This window comes from Mytilinidion resinicola (assembly GCF_010093595.1).
Source record: "Mytilinidion resinicola strain CBS 304.34 unplaced genomic scaffold BDZ99scaffold_2, whole genome shotgun sequence".
Taxonomy (NCBI): Eukaryota; Fungi; Ascomycota; class Dothideomycetes; order Mytilinidiales; family Mytilinidiaceae; genus Mytilinidion; species Mytilinidion resinicola.
In genome coordinates this window covers 421,749-449,540 of record NW_022985438.1, presented here as the reverse complement: position 1 = coordinate 449,540, position 27,792 = coordinate 421,749, and the positions used below count along the sequence as shown (strand labels likewise).

Here is a 27,792-nt window from a genome sequence, read left to right as displayed (position 1 = left end):
GTGTTGAGGTCTATTGTAGGAGGTCCAGGGCTGGCTCAGTTGTCGGTGCTTGTGTACCCCTGACGCTAGCATTTTTAGCCGCTGTCCATCTCCCGTCTGCTGGTCTCAGCTCTCGCAAGACGGACTGACAGCAGCGCGACGACCATTATGGAGTCCATCCGCCCTCAACGGGGTCTGTATTCTGCGACGTTCGATAATGTAGCATTCCAGGACTCCCCGACGCCATTGCCGAACCGCTTGATCGCAGCTCGCGCAGATGCTATCCCAGGTCGACACATCTGAAGCCACCGCGGCTAGAAGTATTGGCAGCGTCAACGGCGCTGCTCCTCCAAAGGCTTCTTATCACGGAGGTACCGCGGCGAACTCGCAGCGACTACTTGGCATGTCGGGGGAGCAGTCAGAGCCGGGCACGAACGGCGCCTAGGCCTCGGCGAGTCGTGCGCGGGGTGGGCAGAAGGGAATGTGGATGAGGAAATTCAAGGCATAGAACAAGCCACACCACAAAGATCAGCCGCACCGTTGCGCCTATCATCGAAACAAGGTGCACCAACGTGGGTGCTCAGGGGCTGCAGCTAATGGGCCGTGCTGAGCGCCCACGAGCTGGCATGCAAGGGACGGGAGAGGCCTGGAACAAGCCTTTGGCAGAACCCCTTTCAGTCTATCTAGCGCCAGAAGCCACCTTAAGCCAAGCCTAAACACCCTGCTCTGGTACCTGAAATAGCGCTGCTAAATCTCCTTCAGGCCTGTCCTCGAGCTTTTTCCCAGCCACTTGTCAACGCCGCAGCCGCACGCGGTTGGCATTTCAATGGTGTAGAAACTACAGCGTGCGGCCTGGACCTAGCTTACCACCATGGAGAACCCGAAGGTCTTGCTCTTCCACAAGTATGCGCCTCCTTGCCAGAGGCGTGCTGGATACATATCTCGTACCAGGTACGCGTCAATACAAGCTTTGACAAGAATCGTGCCATCAGCGCCAACTGTCTTTTCCGTCAATGCATTCCTTGTCCTGTATGTGAATATACGAGGGCGCCACGCTCTTTTGCAGCCCTACACTCGTTGGTCTTCTATCCCGGGTTTCTTTGTCTTCGCTGCAGCGTGTAGCCAGCTAGTAAGGGAGTATTGGAGATGTACCTCAAACCCTTCATTTTCGGCCTCTGGGCCATTGGCTCTCTGCGGCCAGTGTTCGGATATGACCCAACAGATTCATTGATGGATGGAGGTAGGTGTTCAGCGACGCCCGTCCGATACCGTCTAACTTTGAACCACAGACTCCTCGCAGTCCGGTTACCTTCCGGATCACAACATGGATCCCACAGTCATTACTGGCGGCTCCTTTGGTCAGCTATGGCAGTACAAGAATGTAATACCATCCGGCGGTGCGCCAGACCAGTTTTACGCCAAACCTCTGGTTTACACGCCTACAAGTCTGGGAGGTCAACAAATCGTTCTTGCGTTCTCCGAGGCCAACAGGATCTATGCAGTCGACGCTGTCAATGGTTCCCTAATTGCGAAAAGAGATCTTGCGCTGGAGGGAGAGATGCCGTTCAAGGTTTCTGATCTTCCGTCTTGCAACGATATTGGAGGATATATCGGAATTACTGGCACTCCTGTTATCGACCCAGCTACCGACACGGTGTATTTCTGGGCCAAGAGCTACCTGCCAGGGGGTCAGACTGGATACAAGAATGGTGCCTATCGATTCCACGCCATTGATGCTGCAACATTGGTTGAGAGACCTGGATTTCCTACAAACATCCAAGGTTACCCAGGTGGGTCGCTCAGTTATGCGCCTTTATATATTACTAACGCATCCTAGCGGACAATGACAATACGCGATGGTTTACAGGCGGAACTCATCTCCAGAGAACCGGACTGAACCTCATCAACGGTGCCGTCTATGCTGGATTCGGAGGACATTGCGATCTTTTCAATTACACTGGATGGGTCATCGGTATGAGCACTTCCGGCAAGATACTGACCGGCTATAGCACCAACGCTGGCCCCGATTCTCCTCCGGAAGATGGTACATGGACAGGTGGAGGAGGTGGAGCGGGAGTCTGGCAGTCTGGCGCTGCGATCTCGTCTGATAACTCTGGCCGTCTCTTCTTTGCTACTGGAAATGCCGAAGGTGGTGGTTTCAACAACAAAGTCCCCGCATCTGGCCGAGTTTATCTGGATATTCTGTCCGAGTGTATTGTTAATCTAGCGATCGATCCAAACACTGGAGCTCTTACGCAGCAAGATTATTTCGAGCCGTTTGGGTATCTAGGAATGGATGCTGGTGATCGCGACCTCGGCTCAGGTGGTGTTTGTCTACCAGATCCAAAGGTGTTTAGTGGTGGAGGAATCGCTCGTCTCGCAATAACTTGTGGAAAAAATGGAATCTGCTACGTTGCGAATGCGGACAACCTCGGTGGATACAAGATGGGCACAGCTGGCGGGGACGCGATTGTTCAGACCATAGCACCTCCAGGTGGAGGCTCGGTCTTCGGCAATGTTGGCGCATATCCACTCGAAGGCGGCTACATCTACCTCACGCCAGTCGGTGCTCCAACCTACGTATATTCCCTGGGCTTCGATACGAGTGGAAGGCCGACCTTTACCCAAGTTGCGCAAACGGACGAGAAGTCTCCTGGTGCGGTGGGTGTTGGGCCTGCAACAATCACCTCTTTCAAAGGAAAGGCTGGCACTGGAATCCTCTGGATTGTCGATACGAACGGCCTCCGAGCTTACAGTGCTGCACCTGTTGGCGGCAAGATGACACGTATTACACTTCCGGCTATAACCAACCCTAGTAAATTCCAGCGCCCAACTTTTGGAAATGGGAAATATTACGTGGCCACGTTGAGTGGTGCCATTGTCGGGTTTGGGGCTCCTGTTGCGCTTCCATTCGTATGCACCTCTCCTCTTGACTTTGGCTCCGTGTCGATTGGTGCTGCCAGTACCATGAACGTCACCTGCAAAGCAAACATCGCTGTTTCCCAGGTTCTGGGATTGACTCTGGGTAAAACCCTTTACCAAGCGTCCAATTCCAGTTTGCCACAGGGTGCGCTCAAGGCTGGGGACAGCTTCAACATTCCCGTTACATTCAATTTGACCAATTACGTGCTCAATGCGGGCAGCACAAGTGCTCCCTCCGTGTCCCCCGGAGTTCAAACGACTGCCATGAGCATTTTCACGAACAACACTATTGCTGGATACTCTACCGAGCAAGGCATTACTTTAACCGGTACGGCTGTCAGCCAGGATCCCTTCCTCGCCGTCAACCCATTGCAAGTTGGATTTCCTGGGATTGTCATCGGAGGAGCCCTTGCTGCATCAACTGCCACATTCATCATACAAAACGCTGGACAGTCTGACCTCATTATTCTTGGTTACGCCTACGGTGCTGGTGATGATGATGACCCAAGCTATACCAATATTACTTTAGCTGGACAGGGGGTTTCGGTGGATCTTGACGACGATGGCTACTTCACTACCTCGGGACTCCCCCCTCTCAACACGAAGATCCCGGCTGGCGGTTCATTGACCGTTGATGCTACATTTGCAGCTTCAGTTGTCGGTGACTACTTCACTCTGGTCACTGTCTTCTCAAATGGTGGGTCTGCGTACACTATTCTCAGCGGTTCTGCAAACACATCCCCCATCGTAAAATTTGAATATGAGACGAACGAAAATGGATGGGACCCTATTGCAGATTGCGCGATACCTGCCGATGGGTGTACTTTCCAGCTCGATGTTGGGACTCTGCCCGGAGTCGGCTCCGCTCTGAGGACCATCCGTTTTACAAACAATGGAGGATCTGACCTCGTCGTTACTAAATCTAAACCTCCCGAGGGAACTGTTCTAGGCGCCACCAACCCATCCACAGATCTATCAGAGGGAATGTCAATCCCACCAGGAAATTCCTCGAGTGCTACAGTCTACTTCCAACCAGGCTCTTTGCCCCTCAACTCCGACCCCGTCGTGTACTTCGGCGCATGGACTCTCAATACTAACGATCTATCCTTCGGTGTCCATGTCGTGAATTTTACCGGCACCTTGGCACCCATGCAGGTCGGCCCTACGTTAGGCAGTGGTGGCGAGGCCAGGTACAAGTATCTCGGATGCTACCAAGATGCCCAGAATCCACGCATCGAGGCCACGCAGTACAATAATGCCGCTATGGAGAATGGCCTCTGCCAACAAACGGCCCTGACCGCCGGTGCCATCTTCGCTGGCACTGAATATCAAACGCAATGTTTCTACGCTTCAGCAATACCAGCGGCCTCATTGAAGGCTGACGAATCGAAGTGCACGACTTATACTTGCGCGGGAGATACTACACAGATGTGCGGTGGTGTTGGAACGTATATTTCTATCTATTATGATAGCTTGAGATTTGATCCAGTCTCGGGGAACATCTTGATCCCTGGTGCCTCTTCGTCCACCGCGGCCTCGAGTACAACCTCCACAAGGACTTCATCAACAGTCCTGTCTTCAACAACCGTGTCTTCAACAGTCCTATCCTCCTCAATATCGTCCACGCTTACATCCTCTACAACAACGGCATCCTCGTCCTCATCCAGCCCAATTTCGGCACCGCTTTCATCAACGTCATCCTCCGCCAGCTCTACTTCTCCCTCCGCGTCGTCCACTCCGATACCCCCAAGCGTCGGCGCCTACGTCTACTCCGATTGTCGTTCAGACAACATAACCATTCGAACCTTGACTGGGCTGAAGTGGGTGAACGGCGCTATGACTATTGAGCTTTGTGCCAGCACCTGCGCAGGATTCAGCTACTTTGGAGTGGAGTACTCAGATGAGTGCTACTGTGGGAATACCCTGAGTTTTGGAAGCTTTGCTACAACAGATGGAAGATGCAAAATGAACTGTGCTGGGAATGTGAATGAGATTTGTGGTGGCCAAAAGGGTCTGACAATGTATAAGCTGCAGAACCTCCCGTCGAGCAGCTCGTCTTTTAGTTCATCCTCTTCATCGGTTTCGTCGTCTGTGTCGTCTAGCGTCGCGTCCTCATCCTCCTCGCTGGTTTCCAGTTCCTCGTCCTCGCTACTTTCAATTTCAGCGGCGTCCAGCCTCGTATCAACTTCAGCGTCGTCCAGCCTCATATCGACTTCAGCCACGTCCAGCCTCAAATCAACTTCATCCTCCAGCACATCATCTAGCTCGCCATCGTCGAGCTCATCGAGCTCCTTCTCCAGCTCCTCCAGTTCCTCTTCCAGTTCCTCTTCCAGCTCCACCCTCAGTTCTTCCTCCAGCTCCTCATCCTCCACCGCCTCCTCTACGCCGAGTTCTTCCACCTCCTCTACGCCCAGCGTTTCTTCTACGTTATCTACTGCCTCAACTCGATCAACGACACTCTCGACTTCCACCCTTCCAACATCGACACTTTCGACCTCAACCCTTCCATCGTCGACGATCTCCACCTCCTCAATCCGCTCCTCAACTATCTCATCATCCTCCACACCCTCAGCTTCCGCTTCATCTTGGTCCTACGTCGGCTGCGCTAACGATACAATCGCCCACCGGGCCCTCAACGGCACGACTTTCGCCGCCACCACCGTGACCATCGAAACCTGCCAAGCCTACTGCATCGGCAAAAACTACCCCTTCGCCGGCGTTGAATACGGCGATGAATGCTACTGCGGCCTCGGACTAGCCTTTGGCTCAAAAATTGGCTATACAGGCTGCACCATGAAGTGTGCGGGCAATTCATCCGAGACCTGCGGCGGCTCTTCCAGACTCAACCTTTACCAGTACACTAACCCAAGCTATGTGTATCCGAAAGTTTCGCCACAGGTGGACGTGTATAATCTCCAAGGGTGTTATTATGATCCGATCAACCCGCGCGCGCTACCGAGTTATTCGTATGTGAATGCCACGGGCATGACGGTGGAGAGTTGTGTTGCGACTTGTAAAGGCAAAGGGTATGTCAAGGCGGCGGTGGAGTACGGACAGGAGTGTTATTGTGGAACGACGTTGTCGACCCAGGCAACGTCGGAGGATATTCAAGACTGCAAGAAGATGTTCTGCACCGGGGATAAGACGGAATTCTGCGGGGCTGGACAACGAGCGCTTGTTTACTCCTCTGTCGGAATTTGAAAAAAGGGCGACTCTGGTATGGGAGTTTAGCCTCAGCGATGGGAGTTCAGGCTTAGGGGTCCTTTTTTGATCGTAAATTGAGATAAGAAGGTAATGACGTTTATGTTCTAGACTAAGCAATGATTAGACATGAGGAGGGAAGGGCTTTAGAATAGATATCCATAGAGCGTGGCGTACAACGCGGCGTTTGTAATTAATTACCGTTTCTTGACCCCTGAGCGCGGAGATGAGGTTTGTCTGTGACTCTTTTTCACTTTCCTCAATCATATAAGCATCTTCACGGGTGTCTAGCTGAAATTTGCAAGAGAAATCTCTAGAACCATGAGGTTCGCGGTAACCTATGAAAGAATGCGACGTCATTTAGGTGCGCGACGGTGAATTCACCCTCGTTTAGCAAGTGTGGCTGCTGGCGAGCTCGTGTTGACATCAACGACCGAGTTGGCTGCCACACAACAAATTTCTCTTCCACTTCTCTCACAGCCTGCCAACACCATAGCACTTCTTGAAGTCTTTCACAAACACATATATCCTTTCAAAACCATCACTCTTTCAGTCAGATATCTACTCTCTATCAAAATGGCACCACGCCGAACTCCATCCGCGAACGCCGCCGACAACACCTCCAACACAGCCTCCAAACGAGGTCGCGGCGCCTCTGCCAGTGCCGAGCCTACTCTCCAAGCTGGAGCGCCCCAGGCCACTGCCAAAGTCACCAAGAAAGCACTAGCGAAGCGCACCGCGCGCTCTCGCACCGGATCTGCAGTTCCAGAAGCTTCCGATTTACCACTCGCACAGTCCGCTGAAGCTCCTCAGCAAGGTTCGTCACCCTCCAAAGCCATCCATCGCACCATCTAATACTCACTCCCTAGTCAACCCCACCGCCACCGCCCCTCCAAACCAGCCACCCCTCCGCCGCGGTCGCTCCGCCAGCGTCGAACCGAAGCCAGCTCCCGCCCCCCGCTGACGATGCCGATACGTCTGCGCTCCCACCCCAGAAGAAGCCGCGCCGCACGCAAGCCGCCAAGGCCCCGAGGACGAATCGCGGCGTTATCGCTGAGGAGCCCGAGGATGGTGAAGCGGAAGAGGTCGCTGCACCTGCGGCGAAGGGTAAGGGTAAAGCGAAGGCCCCTACTAAGCCAAAGGCCACTCCAAAGGCCAAAGTTCCCCCTAAGCCAAAGGCTGCTTCGAAAGTGAAAGCTCCCGCAAGGCCCCGTGCCGCTCGCGGCAAGAATACTGCATCTATCCGCGAGCCAGAGGCTGAGGATGACGCCGACGAGGTCGAAGATGTTCCCGCTGGCGTTATTGATGATACGAAGTACACGTCGAGTGGTCGTCTGATCAAGAAGCCCCAGGTGCTTGGGCAAGCGGCGCAGCCAGCGGTGAAGCCGAAGCGACAGGCTAAGGGGAAGGCTGCCGTGAAGGTAGAGGCAGAGGTCGAGGTGGGGGCTCCGCAAAGCCGCGTGGTTATGCTCAAACTTCCGACAAAGAAGGCAGAGTTTGCCAATATCTTGGGCATTGAGATTGCCGCGACTGAGCAAGCTCAGCCTAGTGGTGAAGCCGAGGGCACCAGCGAGGGGCATGGACAGCTGGAAGTTGGTTCGCAACCGGAAGAAGAAGAGGTTGATGGTGCGGGAGCTGGGGCAAGAATCGCCCAAGAGCAGGAACTACAGTCAGGAGCCGATAAAGAAGACGGTGAAAAATTAGAAGAAGCTGCGAAGGCTAGCGCAGAGATCGCGAACACTCATAGTCATGAAGATGTTGAAATGGGAGAAGACGATGAGGTCGAGCGTGAAGCTCAGAGCGACAGCGAAGAGGAGAGTTGGGCAGAGTTTGGTGGTGTGCGCCCTACGACAGGGGGCAAGTCCATCAAACAAATCTCAGCATTGACTGCGCACCTGTGGGACGCTAAGGAAGACGAAGATAGAGAAGATCACGAAACACAAGACGACGAGAGCATCATCGAAAGCATCGAGGATGACGATAATCAGACTACTGATGAAGAAGCTCAGCAAGAGGAGGTTCTTACTCTAGACCACCTCCGTGCGGTCAGATACTTGAAAGCTGAGGTAGTGAAGAAAGAAAAGGCTTTGAAAGAAGAAAGGGGACGGGCTGCGGGCGTGTTAGAAACGGAGTTAGCGAAGCAAAAAGTGCGTTTCCAATACGAAAAGAGCCGAGTCACGAGAGATTTAAAAGCGGAATTGGCGAGGAAGGCTAGGGACCTGAAAGCCGAAAAGAGTTTGACTGTGAGAATGGCAAAACAGGCAAAAGTTGCCGCTGCTGCTGCTTTAAAGCGTCGTCGTGAAGACACCGACGAGGAAATGACGGACTCATCGGACGAAAGCGAGGACTCGGACTCTCACGATGAGGACGACGATCAACCTCGAAAACGAATGCGCCTGAACGACGGTAATGCATCGCGTCACGATTCCGCCACGGCTGATCTCCCGAGCCCCAACGAGCGGCAACGCTCACCAACACCTGATTGGTACAATGCTAAACATACGAAAGACAACTTCATCTTCAGAACGGTCTTTGAGGGACGATCTGAACTCATTGACTGCCCGCTGAAGCCGCTTAAAAAGTTCTCCAACGTTATCCAGAAACATTTTGCCACTATAGAGGGCCAACGCGCAAGCACTGACATCGAAGACGTCTCGCCAGTGGCTCTAAAGCAGTTTATACAATTGCTCGTCATAAAAGACGCGGAAGAGTCTCGTAAGACACCGACTGTGAAGGAGTGTGAGTCTACACGTAAACGGAAGCATTGTGAAGAGGAAGCTTCACGTCCCACAAGTATCGGCTGGAACATCGACTTGATGCTGGCTGTATATGGAATCGCGAAACTGCTAGAAGTTCGAAACATCGTCGAGGCTATAGAGATGATGTGGACAGCGGAGATTTACCGACGGACCTGGAGGGTCAGCGGCGCCCCGAATTATATCGATGCCGCGAAGAGCATACTCGAAGACTGGATGCCAAGCGAGTTGGCGCGACTTTGGCTTTGGACCAAGCCTGGAGATGAAGGCAGACAAATATTCATCGATGCAATTGCAAAGGGTGGAAGGAACATAATTTCGATTGTAGACGGCATTGGCCCGGAGAAGTATCCTGCGGAGATGCTGTGGGAGATCTCTAAGAAGATCATCGACAACCAAGGACGACCCGAGCCCAACCACATCGTTGATCCAGACGAAGACGTGGGTGTCATCGTGACCGGTCCAGTCAGCACGAACCCGGCGCACTTCATGTCTGGCGGTCGAAGCGGACTGCCGGAGACGAACAGCTTAGGCGTTCCAAATATTTCCGTCACAGCGCCATCCGACAGCGAAGTTGCTCTGCGGTCTACCTTGCTCAATTCCTACAACCAGGGTTAACCGTATGAGAGCAAAAAGGACGAGAGTGAAGAAGATTAGGAGGGTGGTAGATCTGATCAGCATACGAACTTGTCGAACGTATTGCGGATTTCACAAAAGCGATGTCGACTTTCTTTCCTTTTCTCGTTCGTCACTTCCTTTTCATATGTTGCCAGTATCTTGGAGGATTGGAGCCGGAGACCCCGTCCCATCACGGATCACGGCAGCGAGCTTTTGCGCTACATTGCGCAACGGGCTCAAGTCTTCTTTGGTTTCTGGGACAGGCAGAAGCCGAGCGCTTGACTCTAGAGACTCCTGGCTGCTGTTTGTAGTTTACCTTTCCTTTGTCTTTCATCATTGCGCGGGAGGTTGAGCTCTCCTGCAGTAATAGCCATACCTTGACATGGCGTTCTTTTGTTTCACAGGCTTGGTCCATACCAGTCCTTATTCCTGTCTTCTATGCGAGTGAGGCCTTGTGCCGAGCGAGGGTACAGTTGGACGTTTCATTGTGGTCTCTCAACATGGCTCTGTTGCAGATACAACCACCCTCCCTCATCATTCTCCCCCAAGGACCAACCCTTCCGCGCAAAGTGGCGCGCAAGACATTGTAGGTCAGCGAGCAGCAAGCGAGGGGTCGCCTCGGCGGTGCCCACGCCCTGTATGCTACGCAGATAGCTGTGTCGACCGCGCTACACAGTGCGGAAGGTTACGTCTTTGGGGTCGGGCGTTGAGGGAGTTCGGGGGATTGGATTGGGAGTTGAGTCCACAACTCTTCGGTTTCGCACCCATAGATTAGTTCGGTATTCTGAGAACAAAAGCTTCCATAGCAAAAAGTCATATCATACTCATGATATTTCGAACTTGACGTGCTGTGATAAACTCGTCGGTACCCTACCAAGAGCAGAACGCTAAGTACGTCGATCAAACCTATCGCGAACATCTCATCTGGCTAAGAGTACTTACCAAAGACCGGTCTAGATCTAAAAGTATTGTCCGTCGTACGAGAGATTCCAAATCGCTGGGACCAGATCTCAGGATTTAACGCCCGGAGTTTGATATCCCCGCACGGATCTCCAACCCCAGATCTTCGCTATTCTTTCTCCGCACCCTACTAATGCAACCTTGCTTAGTCCCCCGCGGAGGAATGAGTCAGTGCAGGGACACCCCACAGCGTGGATCGTTTCTGGCATGCTGACCTACTAAGCAACGCGCTACGAGGTCCCAAGCTGTCAGTGCCATGTGCCCGCCCGGGATTCATCACGCGAAGCTCAAGCCTAAGCTCAAGCTCATGGCTAGCACGCGAAGACGCGAATGCCGACGCTGCGGAGCCGGGCCTGTGACTGACCGACAGCCTCATCTGGGGATTCTGGGGCACTTAACGGGGCGCCCCTCCCCCATATTCTCTCCGCATTCCTGGACTCTGGGGTCATTCTCCCTCACTCATCCCTAACTATCCCCACTGCCACTACGAACACAAGAAACCTCTCGTCTACCATCGCCATGGAAGAAGCTGCCGAGAAACCTCAAGCGACTCGCTTCTCCCACGAGACCCAACTCGAGAAAGCTACTCCCGAACATGGATGTCATGTCATGACCGGCTTCGATACGAGCCTCGAAAGCCTTCCCGATGGCTACTTCACCAGCTCTTTCTTCATCGGCACAATGCTAGCGGCCGCGCTCGGTCTACTCGCGGGAGTGGCTGGGTTTGGATACGCAGCACCTATTCTCGCGGTCATTGATGCGGATATCGGCCCGGATCCGAATCTGGCGTGGGTTGGCCTCGTGTATACGCTCATGCTGGCGGTATTCTTGACGCTGGTGGGGAGAGTGGGTGATGTGTTTGGGCGGCGGTGGGTTTTCGGTGAGTTGGTTCATTACTTCTTAGCTTCGTGATTGGAAGTGACTGACGAATATGTAGCTGGCGGCAGTTGTCTTGGGGTTATTGGCAGCATAATATGCGCTGTTGCTAAGGACATTCCAACGCTTATTGGGGGAACTACGGTGATTGGTGAGTATTTTGGAGAGTTCGAAATGGGCCTTGAACCTGAAGTTTTCTGACCAGTACAGGCATCGCGGCTGCTACGCAAGTTTCATTCCCCATCGTCGTGGGCGAACTACTACCTATGAAGTACCGTTTCTACGGGAACGCCCTTATCTTCATCTTTGCCATTCCCGGATCTGGTTTTGGGCCTGCTGTTGCACAAGGCTTCATCCAGCACACGAACGTTGGCTGGAGGGGCATCTACTACCTCGTAAGTGGTGGGTTCTGATATCTTCGTGTTCTCTTATACTGACTGCTGGCAGTTGATTGCGATAAATGGCACTGCAGCACTCTTCTGGATCCTCTTTTACCATCCTCCAACTTTCCACATGAAGCACCGATCCGGAAAGGTGATGGAATATGTCAAGACATTCGACTATGTTGGAGCTGTACTTTTCATTCTCGGACTGCTGCTATTCCTGATAGGTATGATTAAGACGCAAGACCCGCCTTGGCTTCCGCTTACGTGCAGTAGGTCTCAACTGGGGTGGTAGCACTTACCCATGGAAGTCCGCACACGTCATCGCCACTATCGTCGTCGGATTCATGCTTATAGTCGCGTTCGTACTTTGGGAGAACTTTGCACCGGCATCTCTTCTCAAGGATCCTCTCGTTCCTATGCATCTTTTCAGGAACGGGCCATGGGTAATGTCTACGATTGTGCTTGGTGTCGGCGCGGGCATGTACTACGCTTTTGCTATAATCTGTGAGTTACTATCGGCTTCGAGTGGCGTTGAAACTCTACTCACCATCTATTCTAGGGCCCTCGATGGTAGCAGTCCTCTACACGAACGGCGACCCGATGTACGCCAGCATTCTCGCCAGTCTAGTCGGTCTCGGTCTTCTCTCCGGTGAGATCATCGGCGGTCTTCTGGCCACTCCTCTCGGAAAGACAAAGTTCCAAATGATGTTTGCCGTTCTTTCCGCTGGTATCTTCTTCGGCTGTAAGTCTTCGCCATCCGATCCAACTGACCTAAATGCTGACCTCCAAAAGGCGTCGCAGTCTGCACCCCCGACACCAAAGCCTTGGCATGCGGTCTCGTCTTCATGGGCTGCTTCTTCGTCGGCTGGGTTGAAAACGTCTGCCTTTCCCTCACCACCATCGCGCTAGATGACCAAAATGAAATCGGTACCGGCGCTGGTGTTGCAGGCTCCGTACGCGCTGCCATCTCAACCATCTCGCAGACCGTCTACGTCGTCGTGCTTTCCAATCGCCTTACTAGCACCATCTCTTCCCAAGTGCCGCCAGCGCTCGTCAAGGCTGGCCTGCCCGCAAGCAGTGTCGTTGACTTTCTCTCTGCCATCACGGTTGGCACACCCGCTGCGTTTGCCGCGGTGCCGGGGATCTCGGCGGACATTACTGCGGCGGGGTTGAGGACGTATAAGGTTGCCAATGCGGACGCGTATCGCACGGTCTTCTTGACGACGATTGCGTTCTCAGGGCTGGCACTGGTGTTGAGTTGTTTCGTGCCGAATGTTGAGGATCGGATGACGGATGATGTGGCCGCGGCGTTGCATAACCGGAACGATCAAAACACTGTTGGGACGTGATGAGGACGGATGAGATCTGTAGGACCCGAACTCCGATCTATTTTCAACAGAATTCTTCTGTTTGATAGTTAATACTAATCTAATACGAGACATTTGACTTGAGATGGATCATTTCAGCGAAGTCTTCATTTACCACGTGATCAACACGTGAAACTGACCCCCTGACTTCTTCGAAGTGGTATAAATTTTGGTTTGCATCCAGCTTCCTTATGTGCAGACTGATTTTGATCAGGGTTACTCGTTAAAACCCCGTGCGGGCTGCAGTGCAAAAAATGCAGTCCCTTTTTCATCATGGAGTTGGAGTGCCTTTGACGCCTTCAAAACGCTGTTCTCCACCTTCGAGTCACTAAGTTGACAATCACAGACCACTCCTACCCACTTCCACTTAACCTCGACATCCACCATCACCATTTCCCATACAAATTCAGCCATCAGGCGAGGTCAACTTCGGTTTCTCCCAGAGTCTGCACCATTGTTTTTGAACTCCAGGTGTTCTACCGAAGTCCCCCACGCCGCAGACATACGGTGATCCTGTTTCCGCATTTTGATCCCACAGTCTTCTCCACATTACATCGAATTCTCGTGGGTTTTGAAGCCCTCCATCGACCGCGACCCTGATGAGGAAGAAAGAAAAAGACGAGAAAGAAAGTTTTATCCCCCCCGCCCCCTGAGTTGAAATCAGTCACGTGCATATCACGTGCTACCAGTCACTCCATCTCTCCCTGAACAATTCGCGTCCACTCACAATACCCGTGGACTACCTACTCTGAATCAGCAGAGACTCACGTGCTCTCATGCGCTAAGGGGTATAAAACTTTCTCCCTTCTCTCGCCATTTGAGTTTCGTTCATGGAGGAGGTCGATCGACTTCGGAGTTCGCAAAACTGGCCAGAAAACTATGCAATGGCTAGTAGAGTGGTGCAAAAGGCGCGTTGTAGAGGATAATGTTGGGAGGAAGGAAGCGTTGAGATCAAACTATCACCCGAACAGCTCCATGGAAGGCCGCGGGTCTCCCTTTCCTTCACCACTATCACCTCCTGATGACCCGACTTGTCTCCTTCCGCTGATGCTCTCTAGTATCGCCCTCAACAGATACTCCGTATCGTAATGTGCAGATTATACCCTCCGCTCTCCAGAGCGCGCTACTACCACTACGTCTTTTCGGTCCACACTATCACCACTCCCACTCAATCCCACTCTTCCACTCCTCTCCTCCACTCCATCGTCAAAGTCATTGAACTCCGTTGACACCGACCCTCCCCTCCACCCCATTATCTTTAGGTATGTTGAGTATGATCCACCCCGCTCCATCGAGGCAATGACAGTTACGACTTGACAACCACCCCTCCCACCCCTCCATCGAGCAGTTCGTTGCGCGACGTTGACACCCCTCCTCCTCCCCTCCATCGTCCGTCTTGGTCATATCTTTTGACACCGACCCGACCCGACCCGACCCGACCCCCCCCACCACATCGGACCTGAATTGAAAGTTTTTTGTTGACACCCGCCCCCCCCCCCTCTCCTCCGCCCCTCCACCCCATGTAGCGATTGCGGGCCGTTTTGTTGATCCGCCTCCCCCATGATGTGCTGTCACGTATGATTTTCACAGCGTGAGACCAGACCCAGCCATTGGGCATTCAGGTATCGCTTTTTGATCTCCATCGCCGAGCCCATTCCAGCTCTCAGCTCCCCGAGGAAAGAAAGGAGAAAGGGGAGGGGGGGGGGTTTATATACCCAGCATCCAGCCGTGGGAGAAGGAGGGGGAGGGCATGTGAGAGGGGTTGGACCACGTAGGTGCTAGCGAAAAGGGGGAGCGGTGAGTGGCCAGGAGGATATGATAGGGTAGAGATAGGGGGTAGGGTGATAGGGGACGTTCACGAATGATACAAAGGTAGCAGAATGAGCGATAGAGATATGTCGATATCAACTAAAAGCCAGACACTGAAAGATTCGAACTCCATCCCTGTCCCGCGAACCCAAACACCTGCAACCCAAACGCTCACAAAAAAGCCCCCCAGTATCAATCAACTCCTATTCGGATCCCATAGAACCTCTCTCTCTCTCTCTCTCGCATAGAACTTGCACGGCACTCGCCCAACACAAACCCCAACCCCTCCCCTAAACATCCAACACGGCGCCCACCTCTTTCTCCAACTCGGCTAGTCACCCATTAATCAACCCCCCATACCCCCTCCCCCCACCACCGCCGCCCACGACCCCCTGCTCAAACCCCCCAAACCCCGCCTGCGGCGGAAACCCATCCAAATCCGTGCCCACCCCGCCCACACCCGCCTGCCACTCCGTCCAATCCTCACTGCCCAGCGCCATAAAGTCGAGATGGCTCATACTCGCATCCCCCGCGCTCTCACAGGCCCCCATCAGCCCCATCTCCGGGAAATGCGCCCCGGCAATCTGCACAATCGAGTCCGAGTCCAGCTCCGCGCCCATCCACGTGTTCTGCTGCCCGCCGCCGCCGCCGCGAGGCGCTGCTGACGACGACAGGGATGCGGCCGAGGGCGTCGTGATGGCTGGGTCGATGGGCGGCCCCCCGTTGTTGCTGTCGTGGAGCGCGGGCCAGGCGCTGGACATCTCGGAGCGCGGCGTGACCATGATATAGCCATCGCCCACGCCCGCATCCGCATCAGCGCCGCCACCCCTCAAGCTCGGCGGCGGCGGCGGCTTGATCTTGAACTCGGCCATTGTGCTGATGCTCTGCGAGCGGAATAGCTTCTTGCTCGAGCTCGCCGTGTTGGCGCGCGGGCGGGATGTCTGCCGGCGCTTGAAGACGGGCGGGTCGGCCATATCGTCGTTGCTGGAGCCGCGGCGCGCGGGCACGAGGGCGCCCGCGGGTTTGTACAGGTTCATTGGGCTTTGGCCCGTGGCGGTGCTTTCGCCGCGCAGCTCGAGCATGACGGCTTGCAGGACGACGGACATGCGCTCGGCGGGCTGGAAGGTGCAGGCCATGTCTTGGAGGGCGGCCGAGAGGCATTCGAGGTATTGCATGTTGTTGGCGCGGTCGACGGGGTCTTTGATGAAGGCGAGGGCGGCAACGAGGGCGGTGGCGGCGGTGCCCTGGAGATGGGTTAGTGGATGGTTGTGTTGGGGCGTTAGGGCCTAACTTACGGCATGTTGCATTCCTGTTACGAAAATCTGCTTGGTGTCGAATCGTTGGCGATGTTGCCAGAATATCCGGGCTACCCGAATGGCGTGTTTGGTGCATACAGTTCGAGATAGAGCAGAGAAGTGGCTATCAGGTCCACTCGCTTCATCGTCGGCTTGCTGAGAATCCTCGTACATGGCGAATGGACGATGGAGAAGAATGAGAGCAGAGTGATATTGCTGGTGGAGAAGGAAAAAGGAGAAGGGTGCCGCATTGATGTTTGCCGGTGTCCACCGTAGTGTGTCTGGAAGACGGGCATACCAGTTGCTGAATTCCCTATCTAATGCTGCCATTCGAAGATATTGGTTGCGATCAATGACTGCGTCTGGTCCTTGGGATCTGGGGTCCATGTTTTCTGTGATCTTACCCGCCAGCTCCATCAGATCCAGCAGAGCTTCGTAGATTTGAGTTTCCAGGCTTTTCTCGACGCCGGCCGGTCGGCATGTTCCGAGGCGCTCGAATTGTTTCGACAGCGAGTAGATCTCGAGGTCTGTACTTTTCATACTGGTTGGTCGGCCTAGGAAAAGTGCCCAATACCTTCACGATGTTAGCTAAGTTTTTGAAAATGGAGCTGACCACTTACTTGTCATAGATAACGCAAGCCCAGAGTGTCATTTGTCTGATCTCCACTTCTCGCACCGAGAGTCCAGAGAGACGTGTATCAAGATGAAGGCTGCAAAGAGTGTTAGTTGCGACCATGACTTTAGTTCGGATCTCTCCAGCTTACCCAATATCAAACGCCAGTCTCACCGCTAAACCAGCATACAGCCAGCCTAAATTATCTCTCCCAACTAAAACCGTCAGCCCCGCAACTCCTAGACTCATTCAAATCAATATACCTTGACACTCCAAATCTCCAAGCAAGAGCAACGCAACAACCGACGGAATGCCCCCCGGTCTCTCCAACTCATGATCAAGCATATACTTCGCCTCGCGATGCAGTGTGCTTTCCTTCTGCGGCAACGACAGCCTCTGAATATCAGGCCTCGTTTTATCCGCAAACCTATACCCCATCGCCAGCACGCACACATGGAGGAAGCCCGAGTAAAACTGCGCTCGGCCGGTCTCGCGGTCCTCGTTGAAGGCCTCCTGGTGCAGCACGTGGATAACGGAGTTATAATGGTGCCAGAAGATGTCCATGAGGTAGTCGTAGGTGTCTAGCGAAAGCGAGCGTACGATTTTCTCTGCTCGCCGGGATTGTTCTGAGGACTCGGAGTTTGAGCCATGTGAGTTGCCTAGTTCGGAGTGGACGTGGCAGTTTGTAGTTGGGCCGAAGTATCGCAGGCGGCCGCTCAGCTGGTCGAAGCTGAGATGGCCACGGGTGGAAAGGAGGCGGTTGACCATACCGTCTTTCCTGGGAGGCCCAGGGGCAAGGACTGAAGAAGGAGATGGAGCGTCGACCTCGTCGCCGCGGTGGCTGCCGCTGTCTTGGTTGTCTAGTTGGTCTACATCTATGAAGTCGTCCTGCTGGCTGCCTGGACTCGAGTTGTCCGGGGCATTGCTGGATGGCTTGTTGGCTCCTCGCTGTGGGGATGGGTCACCATCTTGGGGTAGCCCGTGACGAGTTTTGGGAGGGTGGTTAGCCGGCGGTGGCTCTGCTCCGTGTTCCTTCAGCATTGTCTCGAGCAGCGCCACACGCTCTGTGAGAGAGCACATGTAGGCCCGAGAGATCGGCCTTCACTCCGAAGTCAGAAATGCCCCATCAAAAGGAGTCAGAACCACTTACCGCCGCCTCTCATCGTCGTTCTTGATTATGCACTCGACTCCGGACCTCTTGCACTGAATGCACTCGCTGTCGCCCGGTGGCACTACACACTTTTCGAAAAGTCAGTGTTTGATACCGCTCGAAACGGGCCGGTTGGGAGCATCCATACCCGAATCCTGCGATCTCTGCAACTCGCACACGCGACAGAAGCCCTATGCCGCGACTTCTGGCGCTTCTGCGCTGCCGTCTGAGCCTGCTCGGGCTGGTTCTTCTCGTCTAGCAGCTCACCGTTCACACTACCTGAGTTCGGGGGCGTGGACTGCATCTTTCAACTCAACTTTGAACAGTATAGTGGAGACAAGGCGTAGTCCTTCAGGCATCCAAGGGGAAATATGAGAGAGAAGGCGGAGGCGGGGGAGGGCACAGCTCAAAAGCTGGAGAAAGATGCAGATAAGTCAGGGTGCCCGGCGTTAGCTAGACCCACGGCCGACGGCAGTGAAAGGGCACCAAGGCCGACGTCGACGGCGGTGCATGATGCACGCTACCGGTGGGCCCCAGGATCAAGGACTGTGGGGACCCCACCTCCACAATCACGAAGCCCGTCGCCGCGTTTTGGGGGGGTCCATTTGCTGTGCCGTTCTGACCGGTGCGGAAGCGGTTCTAGGCCAATTGAGCAGCAGCAGCAGCAGCCCTAGGGATGAGCGACGACGGAGGGCCTGGTATCCATCAGACCGGTGGCGAGGGGCATCCAGACAGCTTCCCTGCGTCAGGGCAGTCACAGGGTGCGTCGAGGGTGCGAGACTATCGCTGCTGGGGGCGGCTATGGACATTGCATAGCCAATCGCACCGCGTCTGGAGTGGTTTCCAGGCATGCCGGGGCGCGTGCAAGGGCGGAGATCGGGTAGGATCCAAGAGACGACTGCTCGGGGCCCACGCCGATGGTGGTACCGCTGGTGTTGAGGCTGGCGGCACGAGTCAGGAGGGCTTGGAGTCGTGCAGCGGTACGGGGTAGCCTTACTCAGCATAGCGCGGCCTTTGAATGCGGGGCCGCGCTCAGCTCGACGGCTCTGGTCTTCCTCGAGCTCCTGCATATACGCCGTGGTTGGCTGGCCGTAGCCGACGTCGAGGCCGGCCATGCACTGTCAAGACGCTACTGATTCAGCGCCGAGTCATGTCAGCACGTGATCTGGACCGCAACCCGTCATGACGCCCACCATGAGGCATATTGAAAGCTACCGAATGCAGTGCACCAGACCCGACGAGGGGATCCTACCATCCGCGATCTCCGCGCGTCGCTGCCCGTCATCCACCAAAAAAAAAAGGAAGCCGGTCTTCAAACAATGCTCATTCCCAGCCATGCACGACGCCATCAATCTGGGGTACCGAAAAGCTGGAGAAAAACGGCTGCAACACTTTGAAAAAGGCTGAAAAAAGGGAGACAGTGCCAAATGTAGTCTGCGTGCTAAACATGCGAATGCTTGCCCAATGCTTACTCCACCGACCACTCGTGATCCGAGTTCCTGATGTAGGTGCTGAGCCCGAGCACGTCGCGCGACGCCGTTGCCTTCACGTCGCCATTGCCCAGGAACGCGAAGCGGTTCTTGTAGCGGTATGTGAAGTCATAGTCCTCGAACCGCGGGTCCTTGATGGACTTCAGAAAGTGGATCGTCTAGTGAAGGAAGAAGCTTCGTTAGCATGCGTCAAATGCGGGGTCTGAGGGATGCACCGCAAAACTTACTGCGCCGGGCCACAGGTAGATGCGGTTCTTGATCTTGCCGTCCTTGAACCAGCTGCGGCACTCCTCCTTCCACACTGTTGCCTTGTGGAACTCGTCAAAGTGGGCGTAGATCTCATCGAGCGCCTCCTGCTTGACCGCCATGGCCTTGATGCCCTCCATCTGCATCTTCTTCATGCACTTGATCGAGTACTCGATAGTCGTCTCGATCGACGGAAGCAGCGTGCCGTTACTCCACGTCGCGCCCGGGCCCACAATAGTGTAGAAGTTGGGGAATCGCGGGGCTGACACGCCAAAGTAGAGGTTGGGACCGTCAGTCCAGTCTTGCTTGATCGACTTGCCGGCGCCGTTGATCACGGTGAACGCAGGCTGGAAAGCGACTTGGAAGCCGGTGGCGCAGACGATGATGTCGACCTTGTGCACCTTCCCGTCTCTTGTCTGAAGGCCCTCTGGCACAATCTTTTCAATCCCTTCGAACACTGGTGTTACGTTCCCCTGGACCAACGCCTCGAGGTAGCCATCGCCCGGTGAGATTCGTCGACAGCCCGGAGACCACTTTGGAATGATGAAGGACTTTAGTTGTTCGTTTCCTGGGCCCATGCGGCGGTTCATTTCTGCTGTGATGACTTCTCGGAAGTGGTTAGACAGTTCAGAGCCCTGCTGGTACATGCCGAAAAGACCATTGATCTCCGCCTCAATGCTCTTGCGGAACGAAAGGTGATATTCCGGGTCCTCAGCGAAGCGCTTCTTCTCCGCCTCGCTGAACGTGTACTGTCGCTGTCCGGGATTGACATCTTCGCCCTTGTGCACGTCATCGAGAGCTCCAGCGCCGAAGGGCGGGCTGATCCACGTAGGACTCCTCATGTAGACCTGCACCTCCTTGCAGATCTTCTGCAATGAGGGGACAATTTGCACACTGGTAGAGCCAGTACCAATAACACCGACGACCTTGCCCTCAAAGTCAACCGAGTGATCCCAGGCCGCCGAATGCATCAGACCGCCCTTGAAGTCATGTAAACCCTCAATCTCAGGCCACTTCCAGCTATTCAGAATACCAGTACCGTTCACGAAGACGTGTGCCCAGTCCTCCGATCTCTCCTTGGTCACCTGGTCCTCCGTTGTGCTGTGGACCATGTTAGAACTCACTCAACAGCAGACCTCGATGCCAGAGCTGAAGAATACTACTCACATATGCCACACCCCCTCCGCGTTATCCCACCTCGTCTCCACAATCTTTGTATTCAGCTTCATATACTTCTTGCTCCCATGCCTCTCAGCAAACCCCTCAAAGTACCCCTGAATCTCCTTGCCCGCCGCAAAGAACTGCGTCCAATCCGGCTTGGGGTCCCACGTAAACACGTAGTCGTGCGCCGGGATATCGCACGCAACGCCGGGGTACGTGTTCTCGTACCACGTGCCGCCGAACTGCGGGTTCTTCTCGAACAGCGTCAGCTCGAACGAGCCCGGCGTGAGCATCTTCTCCATCTTGTACGCCAGGCACAGCCCCGAGGCGCCGGCGCCGCAGCACGCGACACGCAGCTTCGACGGCTTCGAGTGGTACTGGTTCAGCACTTTGTAGGGGCCTTCGACGTTGGCGGGCGGGTAGCCGAACTCCGGCGCTGTGAGGCCGTTGGTGCCGTTAGCTGGGGCGGTGGCTGAGGGAGCCATGGTGGGTTGAGGTCGTGTGTCTGTCTGTCTGTCTTTCTTTCTTTCTTCTAAACGCTCAATTGAGAAACGCAAATTGCGGGAAGCGTGGCGGGTTCTAGGTACCACAAGAAGCGGGGAACAGGGCATATAAGAAAAGATGACCAGTAGAGTTGCGTGCTGGTATATAAACCTCAAAAAGTAGAATATACCGTACAAGTAGCTCTTAAAAGAAACGAGGTAGATGAAATCAAAACAGTATCAGACCACAGCAACCTGATATTCTCAGCTAGGTATTGCCCAGGAGTGCTTTAACCGCCTCTTTCACCTCGGGGCGGGCCAGGGTAGGGTATATCATATCCAGCCAGCGGACCCGCAGCGCAGGCCAGGGACATCCGCAAGCCTAGGTAGCTGGCTCAGCCCTTTCCAACTCGTCGGCCAAACATATCCCGCCAGCGGAAGAGCTCCAGTCGGGATCACATGGTGTGTTTGCCATATGCAGAGCTACACGCTACGAACTCCAGCGTGCGTGGGGCTAGGGTGTGCGCGCGCTTTGGTGGTGCGGAAATGCATTCGCGAGGCGGGGACAGGAACAACGACGCGGGGATAGCAACCAGACGGGCCGTTACAACTGACTAATATTGTTGTTATTTACCACTTTTAATCATGCTCCATATATTCTGATCGCAGCTTCTTCGGCGTGGGTCTGGCGATGATGGCTCGAGCGGTCATGGTGATGAGTGTCCACAATTATAGCGAGCGTGGTGTGAGATGCTCGGAAACCGTCAGCCAGCAACGTGTTTTTCATAGTTTGTGGAGGAGCAACACGTTCCCGTGGCTGTAAATCACGTATATCGTTATGCTGGTGGGATCAATTTAGGATGCTGGTGGTTTGTTGGGATTCGTGCTGCTAGGGTAAAGCCGGAAGACTACCCGCGTGCTATTTAAATACCGTGGAGATTCGGCCACGCGCGTGATCCCATGATCTGGTTGCCATTCATCGGTGAAATCGTAATCGGAACCAGAACAATAGTAATCCATTTATACTCCTAGAAATGCTGCAAGACACAGCCCTACTCTATAGGAGGGACTCATGTCTTGTGAAGGAAATACATTGCCACCTCATAGCTTCGCCTTCAGCTTCCCGTTCATCACCGCTGCATCCCGTTTCGACCACTCCTTTATGACCTTCCGCATAATCTTGCCGCTCGCGAGTTTAGGTACTTCGTCGACGAACGAGATGCCGCCTACTAGCTGCTTGTGCTTGGCCACTTTCTCCTTCATGAAGGCGTGGATTTCCGCTTCTGTGAGTTTGCCTTTCGCCTCGTCTTTAACGTGAACATAGGCACGAGGCCATTCGTCATCATCACTGTGTTTGTTAGAGATTGAATGCAGATATGAGAGCTAGGATACATACAGGATGATGCCAACCACCGCAGCATCAGCGATCGAGTCGTGTTCAAGGAGGACTGCTTCTAGCTCCGCTGGAGCCACTTGCAGTGCGTTAACTTTGATTAGTTCCTATACTGCGCGTTAGAATGGAGATCTCCAATCTGCCAAGGCCATCACCATACCTTTTTCCGATCTACAATCCAGAACCAGTCATCCTTTACGACCGCAACGTCGCCCGTCTTCAACCAACCCTCTGAATCCAGCGACTCCTTCGTTGCATGCGGGTTCCGCCAGTAGCTTAAGCATACTTGCGGCCCGCGAACGTACATTTCACCAGATTGACCATCCGGAACCTCTTTTCCCTCGTCGTCGACAAGCATACACTCGGTATTAGGGTCGAGGAACCCAACGGATCCGGAGCTATTGAGCGTCAGCATTGCTCCCAAGAGTAGCCTCGACATACTCACTCGTCAATCGTACCCCCAGGAACATGCAGCGCTCCACACGTGACCTCCGTCATCCCCCAGCCCTGCACAATCTCGCAATTCAACTGACTCGACACCGAGTTCTGCAATTCTTTCGACAGCGGCGCAGCACCGCACAGAATATCGGTCACACTGCTCAAATCGTATTTGCTGGTCTCGGGCCGCTTGCTCAGCATGATCAAGATCGGCGGCGCGGTTTGAAGATGCGTGACTTTGTGATCTTGGATAATCCGCAAGAACTCCTCGTACTGGAACGCCTTCATGATGTACACCGGGATCTGGAGCTTCTGCGCCATGGCGATCGTGTACAATTGCCCGTACGCGTGATAAAGGGGGAGGAAGCCGACCCATCGCTCTGGCGGGCGGTTGTGGGCTTTGTAGGGCTTCTTGAGATACCGCATGTAGATTGTTTGATCCAGGTTCGCGATGAGATTGTGATGGCTGACTTCGACGCCTTTGGGCAGGCCGGTGGTGCCGCTGGAGTAGTTGACGGTCGCTGTCGTTTTGACGGATTCTTCGGGGGTCATGCGTGGGAAATCGTATTGCGCGGCTTCGTCTGGGGAGCCAATGAAGCCTCGCCAGTCTTTGAGGCCTTCGACTGAAGGGTTGGGGACGTCGGAGAATAGGGACACGCGTCCGTCAGGTAGACCTGCTTTCCGGGCTGCGGCGATCGCGGTCTTGGCGAAGGTTGGATGTGCGAGGATGTATTGTGCTTGGGTATTTTGGATTTGATGAACCATTTCTGGTCATTGTTAGCTACCAACTACCCAGTTTCTTGATCGTGTAAAGATGCATTGAGAAGCACGTGCAGAGAGATATAGATAGAGATATATCCAGATAAACTGACCAGAAAGGGTGTACGCGGGGTTTGCACCGCTGAAGATCCTCTTCGACCCAACAATGCCCAGGTACGCGACCGGCACAAAGATGTGATTTGGGGTGTAAATCATGACAACTTCGCCAGTCTTGCTGCCAATTCGGTCCAATCCAATCGCTAACCGCTTCACCCATTGAAGCAGCGCTTTTGGGGTTAGGTGATGACTTGTGTCTTTCGAATCGATCCATATCGGTGTATCTGAAGCCGCAGCATCATCGGGGAATAGATAATGAAGCAAATTGACCTTGGGGATATCAAGGTTTGGGAAGGGTGATTTGAATGGCATGGTCGTGGTGCTCAGGGAGTAGGGTTGAGCGACGGATGAAAGAAAATCGGCACAACAGTTTGGCTGACAACAGCCTTCCGGGATTGGAGAGGCTTTTGTCCATATCTCCCTTAAGTATGAGGCCTAGCTTTACGCATTTTAGTAGCGTGGGCTGCAACAGCCAGGTCGCTGCCGGGGGAGTCGGCGGCGTGCCCCTCGCAAGAAGCTTGACCGAGGATATCGATCTCCAGCTCCACCAGCTTCCCGCCAGCTAACCCCATACCCAAGGTAGCGGCTCTTCGACATGAAGCCTCCTCAGACAGCAGCTTTATTTATTTGCTTCCTGTGTTAGGACTCATTTCCTTCTCTATATCCGCGATTATGTCTGATTTCAAGAACTTCAGTCGCATGTTCCGCCTCGATGGCAAGGTAGCTCTGGTTACTGGCAGTACGTGATGTCCCCGCTTCCCCACGCTCCAGGGGTATGATACTGATTGGATATTGAACAGGCTCGAGAGGGCTCGGTCTTCACGCTGCCACAGCCTTTCTCCTCGCCGGCGCAAAGACAGTCATTATCTCCGCGCGGAAAGCAGAGGGCGAGCAAGGCATCAACCAAGCCGTCGACAGGCTCAACAAGCTCCCAGGAATCACTGGGAAGGCCATTGGCATTGCCGCGAATGTGGCAGACACGGAGGACATCGAGAGGCTCGTGAAGGAAATCCAGAAGCATGAGGAGAAGCTGGACATTCTAGTCGCGAATGCGGGCGCAACGTGGGGCGGTCCTTTCGATCCAACACCAGACTGGTCGTCGAAGAAAGTGCTTGATCTCAATGTCCGGGGTGTGTTCAACCTGGCGCGGCTGTGAGTGATGTGATTCTCTTGATTGATGAGTTACATCTGATAGCATTGCAGCTTCGCGCCGATGCTCGAGAAAGCTGGCACTCGCACGGACCCCTCTCGCATCATCATCGTCAGTTCGACTGCGGGCGTGACGGTACCACACGTTGGAGACCATGGCACCATCATGTACTCAGTCTCTAAAGCCGCTGCACATCACTTGACGAGGCAACTGGCTATTGAGTTGGGCCCAAGAAATATCACATCCAACACCGTTGGACCAGGATTTTTCCCATCAAAGCTGGCAAACGGCTTAATCGAAATTCTGGGTGGTGAGCAGGAGTTGAAAGATGCCAATCCTCGCAAGAGGCTGGGAGAGCCAGAGGATATAGCTGGCGTTATGGTCTTCCTTTGCTCTCCCGCAGGCAACTATATCAACGGTGAGGATATCCACGTTGACGGTGGCATGCGGTTTGCCGCAGGACGGCAGACAAAATTGTAATTGTTATATAGTATGGCAGGAGTTATTGGGGGTTTGATCATTTCTTCTCTTACCAAATACGTAGTGTGCATTAAGTAGCATGTTGCCCAAGAATCTTTCAGACATTGCCCGTAACAATTGCAAATACTTACAGAACTGACTGCGTGACACGATTGTTGAGAGACTTAGTGTAGACGCGGTGGGTACGCAGTGGAGTACGCGGTGAAGAGCTTTTCGATGCTTTGTCCAGTATTGTAGCAAGTATTTACAGATCTAACCGCGTAGAGAAATTTTGTAGGGGTGACATGCACGCGGCGTGGCACACATACCCTCGGTGATCTCTTACTTTACATGTCTCCGTGCCGTTCCGATCAAAGATGCTCTTCATTTGAAGAATAAAGCTATGCTAGATTGCTGTCCTAGATTCTAAACTAGTAGAGAGTGACGATGATCTGATGAAGAGTATAAAACAGGTGAGGTAACCATTCTAACATTCAAGACAGGCTCAGCTAGATGCAGCGGCAATTGAAGGCAGTTCTCTAGTTGAGAATCAATTGCCGACGACAAGGATTTAGACCGGGCTTGGGTTCGGATGCATTTGGTTGAATTCTCGAGAAGAAATCTGAGAGGGAAGGCTGGATCGAGTCATGCTATGCCGCTTATACCTGCAGCATGAGTAATGAGGCGCGTTAGCTTTCCCCGGATCATATTTTCCACCCACGCGACGACGCTGGCCCGACCACTTTCTCCACATTTTGGGTGGGACGTGTCATGTTTGTGAGGTAATGCATGGCGGTAGCGAGATGGCTGCTATGATGATGTTGAGTGAAGTAGATGGAGGACAGCTGATGAGTAGATACCACAATAGTGGTTTCTGGTTATTGGTATGTAGGGTATCAAAAGGCGACAATTGCAACGTCGTACCCTCGAAGCAGTCAACCCGGCTCAGGCCTACTTCGTCCCGTTAATCCTCGCAGCCTGCGCCTCCATGCTCGTCTTCGCCATCACTGCCGCCATCTGGTCGTCGCAGAAAGGCACTTGGTTCCTGAAGTAGTGGTTTTTCCCGTTGATCTCGACAGCCAGACTGTACGCCTTCTCCGCCGGCAACTTGACGCCAAACGCGTCCTCCAGGGCACCGCCATCAACCAGCGTTGTCGCCGAGTTGACGAGAGTAGATATCGGGGTGAAGTACTCCTCTGGGAACGACTTCCATTCCTCACCAGTCATAAGACCCGTCTTGACTGTTCCAGGGCAGATGGCGTATGTCCGAATTCCGTCGTTTGCGTGGTAGGAGTAGGCGATGCTGCGGATGAAGTGAATCACACCAGCTTTGGCGGCGGAGTACATGGGGCTGTAACATCTCTAGTTAGCAGGAGACTCTAATAGTTCGAGAGCTTGGAAGTCTTACCAGAACTCAGATGGGTACAGTCCACCACAACTCGCCGTCGCTATCAAGACTCCATCCTTTCCCTTGTGGGGGCTCTTCCGGAAGAAATGTAGCGCTAGATAGGCTGTGTTGACCACCGACTTCAGGTTGATATCAATGCTCAACTGGTTCGGTTCGGGGGGTATAGCGAGATCTGACTTTGCGTAGAAGTCATCTCGTTCTACAATGCCAGCGTTCGCGAATACAAAGTCGATCGAGCCTGAGATTTTGAAAGCGGCTTCAAAAGTAGAAGCAAGCGAAGCGTATGAGGTCACGTTGGTCCTGTGGAAATGGGCGTTGGGGAGGTCTGCCGCCGCTTTGGCTCCTGCTTCAGCATTGAGGTCGACGAGATGTAGTGTCCAGTTTCCACGCTTTGCTAGAGCCTGCGCGACCGCGAGGCCCATTCCACTTGCTCCACCAGTGATTAACGCGACTTTGGTCGTCATTTTGTCGTTATAGTAGCTGTAGGATGGGTTTGAGGGCTATGTATCAGCTTTTTGTCAATTTGAGGGTTGAAGGTCAGTCAGGGGCAGGAATTGACAGTCAGGCATAATGAAGCCTCTTATGATAACTTCACACCGCACGGTGCTGGAGCAGAACGCGTTCCAGCACACCCCGCATGGTGCCGTGCCGTCGCTCCCGTCTGGGGTCACGTAGAGGGGTGGTGGTTGGTGGGGATGAGTATGAGGCTGCTGAAAGGGGGAAAGCTCGAATCTGATGTCGCCAAGCTCCCGCCCCT

At 53.9% G+C, this 27,792-nt stretch overlaps 9 protein-coding genes across 9 annotated transcripts; 4 read left to right on the top strand and 5 right to left on the bottom strand.

The window, feature by feature from the left end:
* Nucleotides 1–147: 147 nt before the first annotated feature.
* BDZ99DRAFT_493722 (WSC-domain-containing protein) lies at nucleotides 148–6,307 on the top strand (the record flags this gene model as incomplete). Its single annotated transcript, XM_033723258.1, has 7 exons — nucleotides 148–268; nucleotides 335–555; nucleotides 742–882; nucleotides 931–1,008; nucleotides 1,102–1,219; nucleotides 1,269–1,769; nucleotides 1,817–6,307. The coding sequence occupies 7 exons, from the start codon at nucleotides 148–150 to the stop codon at nucleotides 6,100–6,102; spliced, it is 5,466 nt and encodes a 1,821-aa protein (XP_033582708.1). The 3' UTR covers nucleotides 6,103–6,307.
* Nucleotides 6,308–6,648: 341 nt separating this feature from the next.
* BDZ99DRAFT_457712 (uncharacterized protein) lies at nucleotides 6,649–6,960 on the top strand (the record flags this gene model as incomplete). The annotated part of the gene is made up of 1 exon (XM_033718746.1): nucleotides 6,649–6,960. The coding sequence occupies exon 1, from the start codon at nucleotides 6,679–6,681 to the stop codon at nucleotides 6,955–6,957; it is 279 nt and encodes a 92-aa protein (XP_033582707.1). The 5' UTR covers nucleotides 6,649–6,678.
* A 3,995-nt stretch (nucleotides 6,961–10,955) lies between these two features.
* On the top strand, nucleotides 10,956–13,075 carry BDZ99DRAFT_565678 (MFS general substrate transporter; the record flags this gene model as incomplete). Its single annotated transcript, XM_033727505.1, has 7 exons — nucleotides 10,956–11,316; nucleotides 11,374–11,463; nucleotides 11,523–11,707; nucleotides 11,760–11,922; nucleotides 11,972–12,202; nucleotides 12,258–12,440; nucleotides 12,491–13,075. The coding sequence occupies 7 exons, from the start codon at nucleotides 10,956–10,958 to the stop codon at nucleotides 13,045–13,047; spliced, it is 1,770 nt and encodes a 589-aa protein (XP_033582706.1). The 3' UTR covers nucleotides 13,048–13,075.
* A 2,134-nt stretch (nucleotides 13,076–15,209) lies between these two features.
* On the bottom strand, nucleotides 15,210–18,236 carry BDZ99DRAFT_565677 (uncharacterized protein; the record flags this gene model as incomplete). The annotated part of the gene is made up of 7 exons (XM_033727504.1): nucleotides 15,210–16,118; nucleotides 16,170–16,743; nucleotides 16,790–16,879; nucleotides 16,934–16,997; nucleotides 17,046–17,881; nucleotides 17,933–18,021; nucleotides 18,081–18,236. 7 exons carry the CDS (start codon nucleotides 18,234–18,236, stop codon nucleotides 15,210–15,212), a joined length of 2,718 nt encoding a protein of 905 aa, XP_033582705.1.
* A 265-nt stretch (nucleotides 18,237–18,501) lies between these two features.
* BDZ99DRAFT_514383 (uncharacterized protein) lies at nucleotides 18,502–19,047 on the bottom strand (the record flags this gene model as incomplete). Its single annotated transcript, XM_033724868.1, has 1 exon — nucleotides 18,502–19,047. The coding sequence occupies one exon, from the start codon at nucleotides 19,045–19,047 to the stop codon at nucleotides 18,502–18,504; it is 546 nt and encodes a 181-aa protein (XP_033582704.1).
* Nucleotides 19,048–19,143: 96 nt separating this feature from the next.
* BDZ99DRAFT_565676 (FAD/NAD(P)-binding domain-containing protein) lies at nucleotides 19,144–21,314 on the bottom strand (the record flags this gene model as incomplete). Its single annotated transcript, XM_033727503.1, has 3 exons — nucleotides 19,144–19,580; nucleotides 19,650–20,769; nucleotides 20,836–21,314. The coding sequence occupies 3 exons, from the start codon at nucleotides 21,312–21,314 to the stop codon at nucleotides 19,401–19,403; spliced, it is 1,779 nt and encodes a 592-aa protein (XP_033582703.1). The 3' UTR covers nucleotides 19,144–19,400.
* A 908-nt stretch (nucleotides 21,315–22,222) lies between these two features.
* On the bottom strand, nucleotides 22,223–24,330 carry BDZ99DRAFT_493718 (acetyl-CoA synthetase-like protein; the record flags this gene model as incomplete). The annotated part of the gene is made up of 5 exons (XM_033723257.1): nucleotides 22,223–22,659; nucleotides 22,708–22,811; nucleotides 22,865–23,102; nucleotides 23,150–23,909; nucleotides 24,015–24,330. The coding sequence occupies 5 exons, from the start codon at nucleotides 24,328–24,330 to the stop codon at nucleotides 22,413–22,415; spliced, it is 1,665 nt and encodes a 554-aa protein (XP_033582702.1). The 3' UTR covers nucleotides 22,223–22,412.
* Nucleotides 24,331–24,577: 247 nt separating this feature from the next.
* Nucleotides 24,578–25,759, top strand: BDZ99DRAFT_505451 (NAD(P)-binding protein). The gene is made up of 3 exons (XM_033724108.1): nucleotides 24,578–24,757; nucleotides 24,819–25,170; nucleotides 25,222–25,759. The coding sequence occupies exons 1-3, from the start codon at nucleotides 24,691–24,693 to the stop codon at nucleotides 25,646–25,648; spliced, it is 846 nt and encodes a 281-aa protein (XP_033582701.1). The 5' UTR covers nucleotides 24,578–24,690; the 3' UTR covers nucleotides 25,649–25,759.
* Nucleotides 25,760–26,578: 819 nt separating this feature from the next.
* BDZ99DRAFT_471074 (3-beta-hydroxysteroid dehydrogenase) lies at nucleotides 26,579–27,499 on the bottom strand (the record flags this gene model as incomplete). The annotated part of the gene is made up of 2 exons (XM_033721705.1): nucleotides 26,579–26,978; nucleotides 27,036–27,499. The coding sequence occupies 2 exons, from the start codon at nucleotides 27,497–27,499 to the stop codon at nucleotides 26,579–26,581; spliced, it is 864 nt and encodes a 287-aa protein (XP_033582700.1).
* Between the last annotated feature and the right edge of the window lie 293 nt (nucleotides 27,500–27,792).